At 32.5% G+C, this 23134-nt stretch overlaps 1 protein-coding gene across 1 annotated transcript; it reads right to left on the bottom strand.

The window, feature by feature from the left end:
* Positions 1–729: 729 nt before the first annotated feature.
* On the bottom strand, positions 730–15608 carry LOC148279361 (putative serine protease K12H4.7). The gene is made up of 9 exons (XM_088230093.1): positions 15148–15608; positions 10502–10686; positions 8068–8303; positions 6315–6450; positions 6085–6232; positions 5786–5954; positions 3195–3327; positions 2923–3092; positions 730–1063 (listed from the first exon to the last, which is right to left on the bottom strand). The coding sequence occupies exons 1-9, from the start codon at positions 15346–15348 to the stop codon at positions 954–956; spliced, it is 1488 nt and encodes a 495-aa protein (XP_088086219.1). The 5' UTR covers positions 15349–15608; the 3' UTR covers positions 730–953.
* Positions 15609–23134: the final 7526 nt, after the last annotated feature.

The following is a 23134-nucleotide window of genomic DNA, read 5'->3' as shown; positions in this document are numbered from 1 at the left end:
AAAATTAGAAAACAGAATTTTCAATAAAACAAACTGGCGACTGATGCTTAAAAGTGTTAAGGTATTAAAAATGTCACCTGGCATCTTCCGGACTTTATATAACGCAATCACCCCATTCCATTTTTACTTTCGAATATTCAATAACTGGTTAATTTATAGCAATATCACATAGGATGGGACATTACCTGAATAAAGGTTACGGGTCTCTAACTGCTACGGTTTACATTTTATGAATTTCGAACTCATGTAACAGTCTTTATGGCAGGAAAAGGTATATGTAATTAATACTCTATTTACAAATAGGGATAAATGATTTTCAGCAAGAAAAAGCTGAATAAAACTAGCAATAGAGTTGTTTTACAATGTGGCTAACAATCTTGGACCAATGTAATATTATATAAATAAATAATAAGAAATAAATGGGGTTGGTTTGACTGACAATTTAAAACTCAATAAAATAACAGGATGTCTTTCCATCGAGATATGATTCATAATTTTTTTGTTAAATACATGTAACAATGCAAGTATATGATGTGAACACAGGGAAACTATCATAAAACATCAGTTATTTTTTGTATATAGTTGCATCAAAAAATCCAGTTACCAGTTCATTTGTTCAAGATGTGAGAGGACAATTTTTAACAGATGTGCGGACGCACACCTTAAAGGGAACATTGATCACAGGCATGGATGAATGGATTTTTATAATATAAATATGTAAAAGATAAATGAAACAATTAAATTAATTTATTCATAATTTTTAAAAAAGATATGAGTACACAAAAATTTCATCATATTTAACAAATATGTCAATTAAATCAATGAAAACAAAACACTAAATGTTAGCATTTACAAACATTAATTGTATAGTAGAAATCGAGGTTTGTATATACATATTCATACTTGATGTGTCAGATTTATGAACATATGAAATAAATTTAATTTTTAGATATTTACTTCTTCAACCAATTCTCCAGAATATCTTGAATCATACTGCGAGCAGCTTTCAACTGTGGAAGGTCATCATCGCATTCTGGATACATGTTTGCACAGTGTGCGGTACCTAAATAATAAATAACTTTAACAAAGATCACTTACTCCTTATCTGAACCTGATATTGCATAGTCACTACATAGGTACACTAAATGCAGTGTATCTCTATAATTTATGTATGTTTTATTTTTGATAAAAATAAATATTTCTGTTCTTATGATTTATTCAAATATGTATTTTCAAAATAACCATCAAGTTGAACTATCAAGGGAATAAAGTTGTGGTAGAGTGTGGTTTAAACCTCCAACCTCTGATCTGTGAGTCTGTTACACTATTACTGGACCACAACTCGGTTCAAGTTGCGGTAATATTGATAAACAGTGAAAAAACTATGAAATACTGCAGTATAAGACCCTTGCTAAGAATCACCAACTAACTAGTGATTGGGCCACAAGGTGAACTAATCTCTACTTGATTTCTTTAAATGCATTTTTGAGTAATTCTTATATTCAACTGATTTATGTTTGAGGTCCTTCCTACACCAGTGCGAGCGGTGAGTTTTTAGATTGATAAGCTATGAAAATTCTGATAAAATGTCCATAACGGTAGTATGGCACATAAAAAACAAGTCTATTTTATATTTAATAAATAATCCGTAACAAATAGCACTAGCAGCTAATAGTTTCAGTAAAAATATTTTCTAATGTAGCACAAACATTTGATTTTTAAAAATGCATTTAAAAAAAAACTGAACCCGTAAGGACTCAAACCCCCGCCTTAGTCAATAGAAAGCAACAACTCATCCGAGCGGCTATTTCCCGTTTTAGCCCGAGCGTCTAAAAAGTCATTTATAAAACTATATAATTCATTAGCGTACCGGCGCATCTTTGTTTAAGTCTGACTATTATAACTTATCTTGAAATAAAACACTATTTCTTAGTGAATGAAAAAAAAACTAAATAATTTAAAAGTATTCCTTACCAAGTACGATAGTTCACTAAACAAAACATTAAATACGTTTTAAGAATCATTATTGTATCGATTTTTATATCACATTAATATTCACAAAATGACATAAGTTATACATTTTATAATTCTTTATGTATATTTATTCTTAACACTATACACTAGTAACGTTTTTATCATAACTCAAACTTAATTTTTAAAGTTTAAATCAATACTGAAGAATAACCTATAATTTAACTGTCATTGTCTGCACAAAAACATTTTGTAAATCATGTATATTTTGTTTTTGTTTAGCGAATATTTGTTTAAAAAACCCACTAAAGGATTTACACTGATACGCTAATATTATGGATTAAAATATCAATTAGTTATATTATTTATTTTACAACAAATTCACTTTCAAACCACCGAAACCTATTAAGTATGATCAAGTATTATTGTAACTTCCGCGTTAAGACATATAAAATATATTAATTATCTCTTTCTCACACATAAAAAGTGCGTATAAGCTACCTCCATTGGACCGTCATAAGTCAAATAGATTTATTTTAAAGAATAATAGCCCTTATGAAGAAGTGTTGAAAGACTAAATTAAATTAAGGAAAGCTGCAAGATTTTACTGTAATCGCAGGTGTAATTTTTTGAACACGATTAAAAAAATTTGGGTTTAAGACGTATTTAAATTCATATTTTTTCTTCAGCAGAGTAATCTCGTGTAATCCAGTAGTAATAATTTTGGCCGATAAAGGCGAAACTGGCTCACTGTATGAAATAAAGGAATATGATGTAAATTTACTAACCCAAGAAATGCAATGTTATTTTTTTTTTGTGATGTGTTTTTTCCTAATAATAATGCAACATAAAACATTACTTTCGATGTCAAAAAAATATGGTAAGCTGCAAATAATCGATTATAAGGAGAATTCACTCCTGTCCTACACAAACAATATTTAGAATACAAACCTTCTATATATATAGCAGGTTCATCATTTTCTTCTGTTTTTGTAATGCCAAGTATATGCCAAGGATCAATACTACCGTGAACAAAAACAATATGAGAGGACTGAATATCCAATGCACCGTAATTCTCATTTGTCTTATTAATTGCATCATTTAAATGGTCCGAATTAAACCTACAAAAGTACAAGAATATTAGAGATCACCAGCATAAAAATGCTTTTATTAAAATAAATAAGTACACAACTTTTATTGTTTGATATTATATGATAACTTACTTTGCCCCAAAAATGTCAGTGCACTGTTGTGTAAAGAATTCAATAGGGAATAGATTTGAGAATATTTCTGGCTCCCCACTAGATGTTTGACAAAATCCGAATTCATTGCAAGTTTGATACATCCATTGACGACCTTAAAATAGATTTAATTGATAATTTGTGCATTAATAATATTTAATATTCAATTTTATTTAAAGCAATTAAAAAGTATTACGAAATGGAAAAAAATATTTATGAAGAAAAAAACATATCAAAATTTAAAATAATGGTCAAGACATATGTAATAAACAATTTATAAATTAAATATATTTGCAATGTTATTATTAGAACACACATAACAATATGTATGATATGTGTGCCCTATTTTAAGATTTAAATTAAAAAAATAAAAAAATAATATGCCTTTGAGAAGGCTACAAATTTTAATATGATATGCGTAATACTTATATTATATGATATGTGTAATACTTATATTATATATTAACCAGTATATATCAGAAAATCAATATCTTTTACACTTATTAATTTATTCGACATTTGCAACTACATATTTTAAATACCTATGTTCCGGATTCGTAAGACCTCTGTCCTGTGTTAATTAATTTTCCAAAATCTTAATCATATAAGTCCAAAAAAATCTACAAACGTGTTGCATATGCCATAATTTTTTTACTTTTTTAAAACTGTTTTACTGTTATTTATTTATTAGTGTACAAAAGCAGTTCACAAAAAATAGATAGCAGATAATCATATGTATATATAGTGCATATATGTACATACATTACATTTTTTATTTTTTTATTGTACCATTGCCAGTCTAACTAGGGTAAGTAACCAGTATTTTAATTTTGTTAACACCAAAGTACATTTTTTCTTTTTATAACTTCAAACTTATTGTTTGCAACACATTATATTACTAGTACTTAGACATAAACAGATATATTTTTTGCTACAATTTTTGTCTTCCTTCAATAGCCATTAGTTCCCTCCTGACTCCTCCTGACCAAAGACATGAAAAAACGAGGTCAGAACTCTCTTTAGCTTGACAACACCATCGCATTTCCATGTTATGGGGATAAGATTGTATATTTGTGGTTCAATGCAGTAATGTTGCCTTTGTCTCAAAGAAATGTTAACCCTTTTCTTAAGAATAAGATCTTTATTGGAGTTCCTGTGGCAACACTATAGACGTCACACGCGACATAGCGCGCCAGGTCCGAGCGACGGACACCAAGAGAAGCGTTTTGGCTGTGTTCGGTGACACACGTTCTTTAGACAAAAACTTGATTTGATTTTAATTGTTACGATTTCATACTTTTTCTTAACTGATTTATTTTACGTAATACAAATTAGATTCCTTGAGTTATTTTTAAGTATTTCCATTCTCTATTATATTAAGTTTAGTTAAGTTTATATATTGTATCTTTTGTATTAATAAAAAATAATAAAACTGTAAGTACAATCTTTTACTCTATCTGTGCATTACACATACCTTGGTAGTTTGAAGATTTATCCAAAACGAGCGTGAAGTAAAAAAACGTTCTCACGAGACAATTTTTACGGAACGATATCAACGTGGACAAATATTTAGCAATTTATGTGGAACCTACTAGGCATCCGACATAACCCGACATTTAGTAGGTAACAAACACCAGCATATTCCTAATAAAATGGTTATGATTGATAGTTGTACATTTGTCCCTATTCAACTGCATTCATAGCGCCACTGATATTGTTATATATTGTTGACGAATATCCACTTAACACCATGAATTACTTGAAAAGTAAATAACTTGAATATTGGAAAGGTTTTAACAAAATTACTCATATCAATGTTTTTTGCGCTATTGCTACTGAAGCCAGGGTGGTTTTAGTAAAGCTTCCCCATCCAATTAGCCCATATTATGTCAAACGAAGTTAACTAATGCATAATAGAGTTGTTGTATATGTTGAATTCTGAGAATATTTATTAGTGCCAAAAAATATTTATTGTCAAAATTATTATAGTATAAATGGTTTCAGAATGTAAGTTCTCCATTACGCTCTCCAGTAAAATGCAGCTAAAATTTACTATATTTGGCATGAGTCTTCATTCATAACTAGATTGAGATTGTCCTGCCGAGGATGGACTAAAACATATAAACATAGTCTTGTCTGAGTTCAGAGTTAGTAAGCTTTGATTTAGCCAGCTATTTATTATCATCAAATCTTTGGCTCATTATAAACCTATGTCCAATTTAAATCATTATAAATTAAAGCTGTATCTTCGGCAAATGAAATTAACTGCCAAGAGATTCTTCTTTACAAAGTCCGTCAATACATATCAAGAATAATAGCGATCCCAGTGAGCGATGCCATGCCGTAATGTTATGATTTACAACATTGGCCTTTTAGACCCAGGCCACAGAAATACTTTATTGTTATTTTTTTTATTTACCATAATTACATTTTTTTTTAATTCAAAACTATTGATTTTATTTTGTAATTTTTACTTTATAGTAATAAAGTGAAGTATTTTCTTTGTTTTCAAATGTTATCATTTTATGTACATAAATTATTTACCAAACAAGAAACAAAAAATTGTAAATTACCTCCTTCAGATGCGGTATTCTCCCATGAAATGTTACGGTAACTATCAATCATATTTTGGTATTTGTAATCAAGACAGGTTACATTATTGACGTTTAACAGCATAGAATTGACATTAGCTAATCGATCCAATGGAGAACCAGCAGTTTTATCAGTCATCAGTCTACATACCTGTAATAAATTATACAAAAAGTTACACAAAATTGCTCTGACTGTCTAAATGATTTATTACCGCTAACACAGTCAAAATATAAAAACAATAAGCAATTCAAATAGCTATGATATTAATTATAGTACTTACAACATCAATTGTAATATTAGATAATTTAGAGGATTCCCCAATCCTGTTATCTTTGTTATATTGAACGATACCAGCGAAATTGCTGGCTAAAGATTCATAAAGGCTGGAGATATCCATATTTGTAGATTTTTCAACTGGATCGCATAATCTACAAAAAAGTTTCCTTGCTATAACAATGTTGACATTATTATTTTTTTAGTATTATTTTTCATTCAATTCGAAGAACTCACCTAAATTTAGCATTAATCTGCCTTTGACCAACCATGTGCTTAAGTAAAACACTTAATTGCTGTGTACCTGCCTTGATTTCATCTACACAATCATCACTGCTTGTTCTTAATGCATCGACTACCCCACTATAATATTCTGAAAAAAAAATAGATCATCAAATACAAAATATTTTTCTCCACTAAGATACAATAGTTTTGCTATGTTTATCGTCAGTTTTATTAAAGCCACCTCCTCTATTAAATCTTTAAAACAACGGAGAAAGGAACAGTGGAAACAGGATCTTGGAGCGAGACCGTGGATGGATCCACGTGAGGGTATCCAAGGAGAAGAACACCTACCCTACTCCCTATGGATCTACACAATGTAAAAAAAATCTCCAAAGGTGGGGGGGTACCTCTCTGGTGATGATAGATTGTGTGATTGCAGCGCAATCCAGGACGACAGCTACCTACTGACATGCCTGCTCATGGGAGAGGGCTGCAATCCTGGGGACCTAATTGTGGCAAATGACAAGGCAATATCTGTCGCCGCATATTGGAGTGGCAAGATATGACATATGATTTCCAACCAGACATGTTAAGTAATTATCGTCTTTTTTCTTCAAATTCAATATATTTTACTTCATTTAACACTTTACATACATATAAGGGCGGGCTTATTGCTTTTGGACAATTTCATCCTACCTACCCATACCGTTCAATTTGAGAAAATTACAAGTACATGGACATATACATAATCTTTTAATTTTCTACAAAATTTTAAAGAAAAATTAACTAAAAATCAACACTTTACTATGACGAAAGGAGAAGGGATAGGAAGAAAAGATGGACAAAAGAACAATTTAAATATTCAGATAGTGACATATAAATCTTGATTAAAATGTAAATAAAGAAGGAGCGGACCGTCTCTGACATTAATGGGTAGATTTTTCCACAATCGAGCGGCTATTACTGTGAAAGAGGAGGTAAAAAAATTAGAGCGGTGAATGGGTATTAAAAGGGTTCATTACTAGAACGAAGAGATAGTCCATGTTGTGATAGAAAATTTACACGGGATCATCCAAAAAAGAGAATAAATATTGACAAGTGACCGTGAAAATCTACGCACCTGTTTTGCTGTTTTTATTTTTTAAATACGTAATATTGTATAACACTTTTTAATATTGAATCTTTGAGTAAAGAAGGCTAAAGTAATGTATGTGGGTACTTACTTAAATGAATACAAAAATGGCACATTGATTCAGCAATATATCAAATTATCAGTCACAACTGTCAATAAATAACATACATTATAAATTAATCAGTGTCCCTGAAGAAGCAAACTGATTGAACCTCTTTGATTTTTCGCGACCTTCCTGATGCTGATAATGTTTTTCTACGTTGTAATTCAAGATGAACACTTCTTACTGATGAACTGTGAACGTGTGGGTAAAATCCCATTTTGTTTATAATCTGGGTAGCAAAAATTCCTACTTTTATTTTCACAGCTACTTCAATGTAAACTCATCTGTTTTTACAATATTTTGAGTTTATCAAAAATTTTGTAGGCAAAAGACTGGATGTTCAAACACAGGCAAAATGGCGAATGTTCAACAGTGTGTAAAATGGCAACTTAAACCAGCCAATGACAGGTCATAAGCCCTGTGAATGCCTTGCCTTCCATATTCCCTTCTCTAAAATATTCTCCATCTCTGTTATAATTTGTAAATCTATTTTTAGTTAAAAATTATGAAATAGTATAGAAAAAAAATACCCATAAAATCCGCTTTAGCAAGCAGGGGACCACTGGAGGAGACAGCAGCAAACACAAGGTTTGGATATTTCAATCTCGCCCAAGCAGCCAAAGATCCTGGGTATGAACCACCAAATACAATCCATCTAACTCGGGGACTTAAATCGTATTTTACGTTCATAGTATTAATGAAAAAAGCAATATCTTCAAGCGCTTGCTCAGATGAAAGGAATTTCAAATTTTTCACTCCCAGGTTCCTAAGACATAAATAAAATTGGTCATAGTCAACATGCATATAATCCTATGAAATATTGCATTTGAAACATATTTTTAAATAAGCATTTCATATATTTTTGTGTCCGATGATTAGTTTATCCAAATATTTCAATTGAAATAAAATTAAAGCTAAGACAAAAAGTTTAATGATAATTACTACCTCAAGACAAGATCTGGTCTATCTTGGTGATTGTTTAAATCTAGAAAACGTACACCAAATAAGTCCAGATCTTATCTCGTATTTACAATGCGGCGAATTTACATTTACAAATTGGGACATTTTCAACGAGTTGTAAATAACTCATTACCAAAGGGTATAAAGTCGTAGTAGAGCAGGGTTCGAACCTCGGACACTAGCCACGGGATCACAACCCAGTTTATATGTATGATGGGTTTCTTATGAGTAATAAATAATCTACATAGTTCCTATCTGAAAATTAAATCAATATTGTCAACAATGAAAATAGACTAGAATTCCAACCGCCCATGCACTCTGTAGCTCTGCAGGACGTGCGGAAAAGGAGCCGGAGCTCTAACCGCCCATGCGCTATGTAGGTGCAAGACATATTGGGATGTTTATTGAACAGGGCCCTTGAGATGATTTTAATGAAAATGGGACCATATAAATCATCAGTTATAATAATAATAGTGTTAACAATATTGAGAATTTGAAAATGATGCATGGTAGGCAAACAAGCTGACTAAACTGCAAATAAATGTAATTATTGGTACACTATATAAAATACAATTCAAAGGCTAAGTTATTATTTAACAGAGAGGTTTTTTTTAATCAAGAAAAAATAATTCGCTTTATATGAATTTATCATAAATAAAGACTACAAATACAATATGGATATTTTTTTGTAAAAAGAGACCTACATTTATTAAAATCATTCTTAATTATTATCCAAAATAAGCTAGTAAGAATATGCAATGAAGATGACAATTAATAATTTAATTTATTATATTATCAGAATAATTTCTGTGGCTTGGATATATAAAGGCTAATGTCGTAAATTGTAATATCACAGAAAGGTAATTATTTAGCCATTTTGTAGCGTTGTAATGAACTTATTATGAAAGTAAAGAAGAACTCACAGAAGCTCTGACAGCCATGGAGAATGAACTAAATAATAAATACAACATGAAAATAAACAGGAGAAAAACTAAAGTGACGACTGTGGCCCACTGTGAGCAGCAAATAAATGTAGTAATGTTAGGAGCAACAATGAGTCTGTGTACCTTGGAAGCAGGATTACACGAGATGGTGGAACAAAAAGAGAAGTAGACTGCTGGATACACCAAGCAACACTTATGTTCAACAAAATATCAAAGATTTTCTAGTCGTGCAGCTCCACAAGCAACTTGCCGAGACATATGTATGGAGCATATTGATGTATGGCTATGAGACATGGTGCCTTACCAAAAAAGATAAAAAAAGACTAGAGGCCTTTGAAATGTAGTGTTACAGGAGAATATTAGGAATTTCCTGGCGACACCACATCACTAATGACGAGGTTCTCAGTAGAATTGAAGAAGGGAGGCGACTAATTAAAACCATCTCAGAGAGGCAAGCCCAATGCATTGGCCACATTATGCGCCATGAGGGCCTCCTGCATGACATAATAGAGGGGATGGCTGAGGGGACAAATCACAGGGTGCACCTCCGGCGGGAGTATTTAGAACAAGTATGCGAGGCCTTTAACTGCGCCTCATATGTTGAGCTAAAGAGGGCTGCAGAGAATAGAGCGCAGTGGAGGAAGATATGCAGGACTTTGCTGCATACCAATCCCAGGATTGAGACTGCAAAGAAGAATGAACTATTTGACATCTTTGATAACAAATATTAATAAAAAAAACATTACAACACGTGTATGTGTATAAAATAGTTCAATACATAAGTTTTTTATTGACATCGACCCTCTACAAAATGGTGGGAAGAAAAATATGAAATCTGGCATTGGTCCTTCTAGATCCAAGCCACAGATTTACCTTTTTTTTAATATGCGAAAAAAAAACATGGACCATAATGGATGAAAAAAATTGTATATTTTTTTTAATATTTGATTAAATGTATGGTTATTAATATTAACTTTTTCATAATTATGAAGACAGTTACTATATAACACCCTTTGGTAGATTATAATATTCTATCACTAAACTATAGTAGAAAACTTACTCAGTGGGATGACTTTTTCCATAAAATCTATGCTCCAGTTGAAAACAAAGCGCTTTAAAATGTTTAGCATATTCTATCCACTGACCAGCAACCATCCATTCAGGAGAAGCTTTTCCTTCTCCTCCAATCATAAGAAACACAAGATCAGCTTCTTTGGAATAATACTCATCATTTGTAAAATATCTCTGCAAAAAATGTTGATACTAAATAAGTGAACAAAGAAAAATAAATAGGACCTATACAATGTCGGGGCACATCAGCTTATAGTTGCCTGCCCTTCTATTGGTATTAATATTTTGAGTATGACCAATTTGTAGACATACTGCATTTAAAATCCTTAAAAGCTTTTTTAGAGACAAGCTTATATTACAATAAGAAAAATATAGTAAGTTTTGACCACCTCTATTTTTTTATTGTTCACCAGTGACCAGGTTTCGTCGTAACGGACATTCATTCATTTAATTTTAATTTGTTTGTTCCCATAATTACATACAGTCATGATTTACCTTTCACTTATATATAACATTAAAAAATGTATATTCTCCCATCAGTCTCACGATATCAGTTATGACAAAACTCGGTCACTGGTGAGCAATTTAAAAATAAAAGTGGTCAAAACAAAAAAAAACTAAAAAATTGCTAGTGTCGCTGACTCATGGATCAGAGGATCCAGGATTCGCTTGGTTCCCATTTATCCCGCTCAATATATTAAAATGAAATAACTTTGTTTTTGTTTTTTTATGTACCAATAATTTAATGACCCAACTAGATTTGGCAAAAACACCATACCTTCTTCATACTGCAACTAAATTTAAAATTGTTTTTACTCTCCAATGAAAAAAAGTGAGTTTGAGATTTACGAGAAATCACCCAGCGCCAGTTCGGAGCTATAAGCAGGATGATGGAGGACATCGAGTCCAAAAACACGGTGGTGATGTTGGACTGTGGGGGGTTATACATTGCCGCGCAACAAACACCAGCCCTTGGTCCGTTTTTCTAGTTGCTTGTTTTATTACAGCGCTTTGGAGTCTCAACATTTGGCAATAACGATTTGAGACGCTCGTTGTCCTTTGAGCCAAACAATCGACAAGAATAATATCTTTGTGATCCTTAAATACGGTTGCCATGATTTTCCAGCTTGAGACTGTCTGATGAATTTTTCTGACACAAAGTGAAATGAGGTCTTGGGCACTACACCATGAAGGCTGCCTATAGTTTGTGATTAACTCACAGCTCAAATGCAGGAGTGAGACATTTGAAGAAAAAAAAAACAGTTTATTATTGATCTTTCCAGCTGTTAATTCAACAAAGTTATGCAGAAAGCGTCCAACCCTTTGAAATGCTAAATATGAGTAATGCCGGTTTCGATAGCATACTACGATATCTTTATGCGCTAAAAACGTCCAAGCTCCTATACCTACTTTTTTGCCAATTTAAGACATTTATAACCCACATCATGGTTATCACTGTTGTATTACGTCCAAGTGGGTTGACTGTTTTCTGTAGCTCTTTTTTATTTATTTTTTAATTTCTTTGCTTGGCAAAAAAGTATAGCACTTGGAGCTTGGACGTTTTCAACACATAAAGATATTGTTGTATGCTATCAAAACCGGAATTAAACTCATTTTTAGCATTTTGAGGGTTATATGCTTTGTGCATAACTACGTCCAATTTCATCTGTAAATTCATTGTTTTTTATAAATTTAGGTAATAAAATATTAGTTGGTGTATATATAATTCTCCACCAAAAAGCCACAGAAAGTAGCTGGGTGGGATTTTAGTTACTTGTAAAAATAAATAAAAAAATATTTAAAATGCATATTAATGTAAATAATAAAAGACATTTTCTCAAATTGTGGTTGATAGAGAAAAAAAAAATTGTAATAACGACATGAGGTTTTTTAATGGTGTGGAACTATGATTTTAATGGTGTGGAACTTGAGAGAGTAAGAAAAGGTACTAAGGATAGAGTGTGGGATGTTCAGAGCGGTTTTATAAATGGAAGAGGATGTACGGATCAAATATTTGCTTTGAAACATGAAAGAGAAATTTCTTGCTAAAAACCAAAAGCTTTTCTGTGCATTTGTCGATTTGCAAAAAGCGTTTGATAGAGTTGACCGAGAAAAATTATGAAAGGTGTTATCAGAGTATGGAGTGAGCGGAAATCTGACACGAGCTATTATTTCTCTGTACTACACTGTCAAATAAGTACCCGGAAATTTGAAATAAAACACAAACAACTTATCAATCATCTAAATTTATTATATCCCCTTCAAAATAGGCCCCTTCTGAGGCAATACACTTCTTCCAACGAACAATCCAATCATCGAAACACTTTTTAAAGCTATATTCCGGGATGGCCTTCAGTTCTCGTTGCGAATTAGTTTTGATGTCTTCAATGCTCTCAAAACGGGTTCCGCGAAGTGGTAATTCTAGTTTTGGAAACAGGAAAAAGTCACACGGGGCCATATCTGGAGAGTACGGTGGTTGTTCGATGATATTTGTTGAATTTTTGTTCAAAAACTCGTTCACAATGATCGCTTTGTGCGCTGGTGCATTATCGTGGTGCAAAATCCAACTGTTGTTCCGCCACAAATCTGGTCTTTTGCGACGAACATTCTCTCTCAAACGCCTCATAACGCCAAGATAATATTCTTTATTGACGGTTTGGCCCTCCGGTAAAAATTCCGAATGAACAACACCACGAATATCGAAGAAAACGGTCAGCATCACCTTGATTTTCGATTTGCTTCGGCGCGGTTTTTTCGGTTTCGGCTCATTTTTGGTGCGCCATTCTGATGATTGTTGACTTGTTTGCATGTCGTACTCGAAAACCCATGTCTCGTCACCAGTTATGATGCGTTTGATGAACGTTGGATCGGAATTTACGCGTTTAAGCATGTCTTCAGCCACCTTACTGCGATTCACTTTTTGAAGAAAATTCAGATCTTTTGGCACCAATCGCGCTGCGACTTTCCGCATACCCAAAACATCAACCAAAATATGACGAGCGGTCTCATGAGACATGTTCATTTCTTGGACTATCTCTCGCAAACTATAATGACGATTTTTGAGCACCATTTCCTTTATTTTGTCGACGTTTTCTTCAGTTGAAGAGGTCGAAGGCCGTCCTTAACGTGGCAAATCGTTCACTTCTTCTCGCCCCTCTTTGAACGATTTATACCAATCGTAAACTTTAGTTTTCGACATGGTTGAATCACCAAATGTTTTTTTCAACATTTCCAACGTTTTGGCACAAGAAATTTCGTTTGAAACACAAAATTTCACACAAACTCTTTGTTCGATATTTTTATCCATAGTAAAAATCGCAACGCACACAAAAGGTTGACTTGTTCCTAATGACGCCGTAACCAAACAAAATGACACATAGCAATAAAAATTCACAGAATAGTGGCTGACAGTTGTGCCTACCTGGGAATTTTTTTTTTTTTTAATATTCTCAGAGGGAAAATTTAAAATGAGAATTTCCGGGTACTTTTTTGACAAAAGGTATAAAGACAGCACGGCATGTGTTAGGGTAATTGGATCATACGCATCGTGGTTTGACATTCATAAAGGAGTGAAACAGGGATGTGTGATGTCACCATGGCTGTTCAACGTGTATATCGATAACTGCATGAAAGAACTGAAAGGCTTAAGAATGGGAGCAAAAATGGGTGATTTAAATGTCAATTGCCTTTTGTATGCTGACGATGCTGTGCTTCTTGCTAACAAAGAGGAACAGCAAATCTTAGTAACAAAGATCTACAATGTATGCAAGGGAAGCGATTTGCTGATGAATGTCGATAAATCGAATGTGATGGTTTTTATGTGAAATCACTGTGAATGGAGTTATCCTCAAACAAGTAGAGGAATTTGTGTATCTGGGAAGTATGTTTACTAGGGATGGAATGACTGTGTAAGATATTGAAAGGAGGGTGAGTGCTGGGAACAGAGTGAACGGAGCACTTAAATCAACCTTGGCAAATTAATGTTTGTCGCAAGAGGCAAAATTAGCAGTGCACAACGGAGTCCTGGTCCCGACCCTGATGTATGGGAGCGAAGTATGGACTTGGAAAAACAGGGATGAAAGTAGGCTGAATGCTGTCGAAACGCGATCTCTCAGGCGAATGTGTAGTAAAACTATGTACGATAGATGCACAAATGTTGAGATCCGTACCTTATGTGAGGCTGAGAAAAGCATTATCGACAAAATCAAGAAAGGAGCTCTGCGCTGGTTTGGGCATGTAGAACGAATGGACAGGAAAAGAACGGCTAAGAATATTTACAATGCGAATGTTGATGGATGCAGAAATAGATGTAGACCGAGAAAGACATGGCATGACCAAATCCAACGAATACTTGAAGATGGACATCGTGTGCATGAGAAGATGTATGAATGTAGAAGAAGCGAGATATGTATGCAAAGATAGAGTGATGTGGCGTTCTTTCCTCTCTGCCTACCCTTAAGGGGAAACGACGTGATAGTTTGTTGTTGTTGTTGTTGGAACTATATATTGACATTGACATATTTGGTGGTGGTCCACACAAATACAAAAACTCTCTTACTAAAAAATATATTTAAATCTTCAAGACTTTTCCTGGATTAATGTTTAACTATATGTTATTATTTAATAGGAAATTACCTGAAACCATTTTCTTCCCTCCGTGGGGTCGAAATGATTTAGCTTCTGAGAAATCCATTCATCTGGCGGAAGCTTAGCATCCAAAAGTACCGGAGGTCTACCAATATTTTCAATATTCCTTCTGGAGTGTAACGACCCATCGCTCAAACTTAGAATAATAAGAAGACAAATTCCAAGTAGACTATGACGATTCACAAACATGTTGGCGCTAGAGTACACAAGTACAACGTGGCTGATTCAACAAGAAGAATGAGAAATGAGATATCGATGGAACATTAATTTGATGTTCCGCCTAATCTCATTTTCCGGTTTGTTTTGTGTCATTCGTGAACAAATGAATCTTTAATAGACAATATATTAAAAAGCCTATGTATTAAAATAATACACATCTCACATTTAATTTCAGCTGTCAGTTGATCGAATTTCCAATCTTCCTTTTTTTTCGATGGTTAAAAGTCTATGAAATTCAAAGACAATAAAAAAAATTCTGTCATGTATTGGAGTGCCCACGTACTAAGTTAAGCCTTGTTTACACGTGGACAATACAATATTCTTTTGTCCCATCACTCGACCATTGTCCACGTGTTAACAGCAATTTGTAGGACAAGACTTTGTCTCTGGACATCGCCTTCGAGATAGACGGGCAGGCCGGGAGCAAATTATCCTCCGCGGGACAATGATTACCCCCACCACCGCGCGCAGGACTCGACCATCGTCCACGTGTAAACAGCAATTGTAGGACAAAAATATGTTTTGGAACATCGCCACCGAGATAGACAGACAAGCTATCTAGGGGGAACAATTATTACCCCCACCACCAGCGGGAGTTTTTCGGAAAAAGATTAGAAATGTGTCGAATTTCGAGCAACGGAATAATCCATTTTCGTTTACCAACGAGGACATTGGCAGGAATTTTATATCCAAAAACTTAATTTATTGCAGTACTGACTATGAATATAAAATAGGTTAAGGTTTAGAAAATAAACATAATCAGAGTATAATATATGAAAACAAGTAAAACATTTTGTTGTTTTATCCTAAAATTAATGATATGCTTTTTTATATTTTAATTCATATCGTTTTGTTAATCATTTTATTAATTAATGTTAAATTGTGAATAAACTTAATTCCTTTTTTATTATTACTATTATACTTGCTTAAATCAATACAAATGCAAATTTATTAAATGTCAGTTTTTGTAAGTAGGTATTCGAAAGATGATCGTAGAAATATTTTATTGTTTACTCTTACTTCTACTTTCATTCATAATTCTTAATTTTGTTTTCCTTAATACCGTGTATACCTTTGTCGTGTTATTAATATTATGTATACATGCTTTTAAATAAGAATGTATTTTTTTGCTGCTCCGAGTCCCGAAAGTCTTGAATAATAAGTCACTGAAATACATATACAGCAAGATTAATTAAAAAATCTTAAAACCTGCATACCAAAAATTTTATGTACCACGAGAAATTATGCTACTACTACCACCATCACGCCATTTCCTCGTAGGGGTATGCAAAGATAATGGATCGCCACACACGTCTATCCTGGCATACATTCCTAGCTTCTTCCACATTCATACATCTTGTTATACATGCCCTTTGGTTCTGTCTGATTTTGACATGACCAGACTTAAGATTTTGGCGTATCTGATCATGCCTCGTCTTTCTTGGTCATTCTCGTCTCATGCTACCGTTACGAAAAATCATGAATAAGCCAAGTTGGGATATTTATTTTTTCAGCATCCCAACACTGGCCAACAGCTGCACCGTATTGTCCTCGTATGAACACGCACGGACAGGAGACAGGACCTTGTTACGACAGCGATTTTCTCGACGTGGGCTTGTGTCACTTGGAAGTTTTTAAATTTATTTTAATTTTTGTTTTTATGTAAAATTTTTTTTGCCGAAAATATCGCGTTAATGGCAACTGGCGGAAATTATAAAGTTATTTTCTCTTTGTAGTGAACACGACTGTTTATGGCGTATTGATTGCCCAATTTATAGAGACTAACAATGTTTAAAATACGCCGAGGAGGCAATTATGGCCATAGTGGGAATCCTAGGTTTCTCTGTTAAAGAATTAAAATTAAAAGTCTGCGGTCAACTTACTTGACTGAAGTTAAAAAGATCCATGGTTCTGCGAGGTTAGGGGCCAGTTCAGATGCCATATAAAGGCCAAAAATACCGTGGTTTAATAAAATGGATTCATTCATGAATTACGTGCGAGTAAAAAGAAACACAATTCATAATATGGCACGTACATCTTTATTGTGACATATTAAATAAATATGTGCAGGTTACTCAATTCTAGTTGAGGCAAACCAATACATTCAAAGGCTTCTGAAGGATGTGTGTAACATCGTGTTACTAACGCGTAGGCCCAATTTGCACGAATCGTCTAAATCCACGCGTCACGGTAAAATTAAGGTGGATTGACATTTATTATATTATTTTGTATTTATTTAAAATTTATTCAGGAGCTACTCTTAGATGAAAATCAAGCAAAAGGAAATCATCGGATTAGTCACCTTATTGCGTTTGCCTGGCATTAAATAAATACATTTAAATCAAAAATAAAAATTAAAGACTTTAAATGTTACGTGTGGATTTTTACCGCTGTGTGAAATACGCCGTATTTCCAAGTGCGATTTATGACTGGATTAAAGTATTCCTAACGCAGGTATATGATGATATTCAAATTTACCATTAAATACTTTTTTTTCATTTACTGAGAGATACAATAAGATAAAAAATATATAATAATAGCGAACGGTTATGCTGCGGTAGCAATTGCCAGTGAATTCGGGTAAATGTAGTTTAATCTTGGAGCTGATTAATGGTTAATTAAGTATTTTGGTGTACGCATTTAAAATATAATATCACAAATATAAAAAAAGCATGGATTAAAAAGATAAAATAATAGTTACACCAAAATGTTATTGCCATTATAATGATATAGAGGTACACTTTTATTCATAAATCAGCTGTCTCCCAATTGTCAAGCCTTATTTGTAAGAAAGTTCAACTGCTTTCGTTCACCATTTTTAAGACTCAATATATAATAAAAATACTATTTCAATTGATCATTTTTAGGTATCTTCACGATATCCATATCCTAATCCATATTTTTTTCTTATTATTATCTAGTTCATCTTCCAACAATTCCTGTACATGTATAAAAGAAATAATATTTTTCGCGAACTCGCTCGTAACAAACGCCGTCGTGTATTTATTTTTGTAGCGGTGACGTGTGAACTGCGGCCGAATTTTCGTATTGTCCCACCGTTTATATTTTGCGCGGTCGAGGCTGTCCACGGAACCAGGACATGACAATATTGTCATATCCACTGTATTGTCCTCGTGTAAACAAGGCTTTAATCGTCAAACGGACACTAGAATGAAGTTAGATGCTGATTGCATTTATATTAGGAATTAATGGCTGTTAGGTGTAGTGAGTACCGGTAGGTACTAGATAATTATGCTAAAATGACGTTGAATATGACATAAAATTACGTTTTGAATTCTATTACAAATCTGAAAAAACTATTCATTATAAAAATAACATGGTACTGATCTTATTGATCCTGGTTTAAATTGTTTAAGAAGGAACAAAAAAATTGGCCGATGTTACCATGTTTTGGTAGAAGGTCCTAATAAAGGGAAAAAAAGGAACACAAAAGATTTATGTTTCGATCGAAATTTTGTTTTAAAAAACGCACTACCATGTAGAGCACAAAAAAACATGAACAAGATATTGTTTAAAATTGAATATTACAACTGGAATTATCGTATATATTTTTTTTTAAAATACGTTTCTATAAAAAAAGGTTTTAACTAAAATATTTCAAGAACCATTTTTTTTGGTATTACCGATAGTATAATTTTACGTTGAAATAAAGGAAAATATCACAATTTTTTATGAGATTTAAAATGGTTGTATTTCTTTTCAAAAACCAAAAATTAAGATTTTCGTGCCGCCACTTTCATGTTTAATGTATTATCCTCAAATCATTACATTAAATTTTACTTCGAAACTTAGTCTTTATATGAGAACCCAGATACCTAAGTTTAATCTAAATTTAAATGGCGTAATCCGTCGGTCTAAAAGTAATTATATTTTAGTTTTATAAAACTTTTAAGTAATTTTTTTAATAAAATACCTGTAAAAAATATTGTTTTTACCTAATTCATTATTTTTTATTTTTGCATTATTGCGTGATTTTTAACAAACATTCGTTTTAAAATGGCAAAACCGTATGATTTCATCGTTTTGCGTGCTTAAAATTGTTTTTTTTTTTACATAAAGGAAATATTTACAATTTTATGATTTACGAAAATATTTCGATTTTCGGGCCATTTTCAACAAATTGTAAATAAGTCACTATTAGAAAATGGGAATCAAGTTGGGGTAGAGTGGGGTTCGAACCTCGGACCTCTGATCCTTTTGAGTCTTTAATACTGGCCACGAGACCGCATCCCGATTCTATCATTTATTTTTATCATTTTTGTCACATGAAGGTAAAATGACCAGTTTTATGTTTCAGGTGCCAGTCCAGTAATTATGAAGTATTCGAATGTAAAATATTGTTTTATGTCAACAACGTCGAGAATCGAACCCAAGACCTCTTGTATAATAGTCAAATGCTCTATTGTTGAAATGTATTGTAAAGTTTCTTCGGTTTAATAAAAACCCGTGGACGTTTTTCCAATTAAAATGGTGTTTATATAATTTTCTTTTTAAAGTTACTCTAATTTTTTATTTTCATTTCATACAGTTTTTAATAATATTATTGGTGTTTTTTTTCTTCAAATAGTAAAAACGATTCCGTAACAATTAAACGTCTTCTTGTTTCATTACTGCGGTGTACTTAAACTTAAAGATATAGTATGACTGTAAGCGTCATGGCAAAGGCGATTTTTTATTTATTTTTATTAAAAACTTAAAAAGTTTTTTGTCTATATTTTTTTACATAATATCATATTTTCATGACAACTACCGGTAACTTGAGCGCTTGAGCTCGAGATACATTGTATGTGTTGATACGCTGCATACTTTTTTGCAAAAAAAAAAATAAAGATAAAAAAGTGTCGAAAAAAAACGCGTCCAAAAATTTTAACGAATGATTTTTTTATAAAAATCAATCTTCAGTTTATATATTAGCGGCATTTTATAAGACTACTCGTATTCTTATACCAATACCAAGGTCAAATTTTTAAAATACTTAATAATTTCTATTTATCTGATAATTAGATTAAGCATTTTGCTTTTCAAGTACATACAAATAATAAGCGGGAAATAACATGTATAATTATTCTTGTAAACATTTTGTTGAATATTATTTTTAATAACATATGAAGCTAAAGTAATGCGAGTTTTTTGTTTTTGATGTAACCCCAGTATATTGTAGGTTGTAGCCGTCAGTAGGCTTTTGTCATGCGCGCCAGTGCAATGGTTTTTTATAATGTTTTTGTATACGTAGTGATAGCAATGATTGCTATTTTAATTCAATTTTATTAGCATGCAAAGTATATTTGATTAGCATGTAAAATGCTATTGCTAGTTTAAAAGCTGTAACAAAATTAATTTATTTACAATGTTGCTACATTTCCCAGTACTGCTAGTATTACAGTGTATTGCTATTTATTTCACAATATTTCTATTTTATCATAAAAATGTATATGCCACCTGTGTGCTTATATCGATCCGTTCAAGAAAGCCATAAGAAAAAAAACGGTGTTTTGTGTTAAGTATGACATTTTAGAGAATTTGGAATGCAGTACACTATCCAAACTGCCATAACTTAAAAGTTTGTTAAAACCGCATACGAGTGTAAAATGGCACTCTAGCGTGATATTGATTTATAGTCAAAACATGTTTATTTAATGTCATAATTAGAAATTAAATAATTGTTGTTATGAATATCTCTATACCAACTGCAAAACAAAAATCAAAGTTGATCATCAATTATCTAAGTAATGGTTTTAGACAGGGAGATAGTCTGAGCCCCTTTCAGTTTAATTTTACAATGGATGAAATTGTAGAAAAGATGACTGGGTTACAAAATAGGCAATAAAACCATTAAAATGATGTTATGATATGCACATGACGCAGCTTTAATAGCTGGATCTGAAGATGACATCCAGACACCAGGGGCGTGCAGTGGGGTTTTCGGTTGGGGAAGCAATTAATAATTAATTAATTGGTACAAAATAATATACACTGCCCTTAAGAAATTAAATACAAACTAAATACTATATACATATGATTAGGAAGAATGACAATAATTTTGCGTATCTAGTAATACATTGTAATGACAAATTAACCAACTTCACCATACTATATACTATAATGAACAATTATGAAGTATTTTGTGGCGTTATATTTTATTTGACTAAAATGCAGTGAAAACAAGATATAATTATTGTTGTTGAAAAACATGTATTTTCAATGAAAAATAACTAGTCATTATAAATTAGGTTTAAAAACCCGAAAAATCAATATATGTAGCAGATTATACACTTCTTGTACCAAATCAACATTATATTGATGTAATTTTTAAATTAAATTGTACATTTTATTTTGTATTTCTACTCCATGACAAAATAATTATGTAAATATAATATCATGTTCAGTGCCAAAATACCAAAATCGCATTTGTGTGAGGCGGCGTTGCGTTCGCATTGCGTCTAAACTACATGAAAAATAATGTATCGATATGTTTTGATTGCTTCCGTAGCCGAGCGAGAATTTTGGTCTGTGACTGCGCGTGGATCCGCACGTTCAGCACGGCACTGGAAACGGAATTTAGAATTAGCTTCTACCGTGATCGTTCATTGCTTAAGATCGATACATATTCAGCCAGAGGCAAGTACGCACCGATCAGTACACGCATCACAGCACTGACAAATGTATGTGTTTGGGGGTTACGTTGCTTTTTATATTTTTTTTAAATAATGCGATAGTAAAATTCCTTCGCAATTTATCACGATTATTAATAAAAATATTATTGCATAATTTGTTTATAGTAATCTAAATGTTAGTTGTTATGACAAATAATAATTAATTTATTAAACATGCTATTTTGTAAACATTATTTGGCTAAATTCAAGGGAACCAATGGTCCCAAGCGTTCTATGAACGGACCGCGCATGCCGAACACCTTAAGCGTACTATTGACAATAAGCCAGTGGAGTGGGTCATGAGTTTCAGACATCTGGGAGTAGAAATCTCAAGTCATAGCGATTTGTACACTGAAGTCCGAAAACAATTCAACAAAGCATCAACTCTATCGGGGTTTCTGAGGAATTCAATATGGGAAAATAAGGAAATGTGTATCGGTAGAAAGGTCAGAATAAACCAGACATGTGTAAGACCCATCATGATGTAAAGACTCCTCAGAACTGCTGAAATGAAGATCTCAAGGACCTTTATGAATAATATTGTAATAAGAGAAGATATGTGTTAAAAAGTGAATATATCGTACTCACTAGTGGCACTCCATACGTGAAGGTGCGATATAAGTTCCTGATAAAAGCGGTAAAAGTCATTAAGTAGAATAATTCCGGCGGTTACTTACAATTTAGAATTTAAAAACACCTATTTATTTTGTATAAATAAGGGAAAAATTATTGATGATTAATGATGTAATGATCACAATATTGTTGATAATGTATTTGAACTATTTAAAAATATAAACATGCTTATTATACATATACAGTATTAACTTGTAATGAATTTACCTAGATTGATAGATTAATAAAAATGGAAAACATTTTTCAAAACCAAACATGGAAGTTAAGGTAATTACAGGACTAATGACTTGTCGCTTGCTGGCGTAAATATTATCTTTACACATTGATTAACATTCACCATTCTTCCTATTTTTTAATATCCATAATTCTTCCATTTGTTGATTTTTTTGAAGTGAAAGTTATTTAGAAATCATATGGATCTAAGATTTTTCTATCGAAGAAATAAGAAA

Source organism: Micrasema longulum, unplaced genomic scaffold (assembly GCF_059751315.1).
Source record: "Micrasema longulum isolate JH-2025_06_02 unplaced genomic scaffold, ASM5975131v1 h1tg000730l, whole genome shotgun sequence".
NCBI lineage: Eukaryota > Metazoa > Arthropoda > Insecta > Trichoptera > Brachycentridae > Micrasema > Micrasema longulum.
The sequence above is the reverse complement of the archived record's forward strand: the minus strand, read 5'-3'. Positions and strand labels throughout refer to the sequence as shown.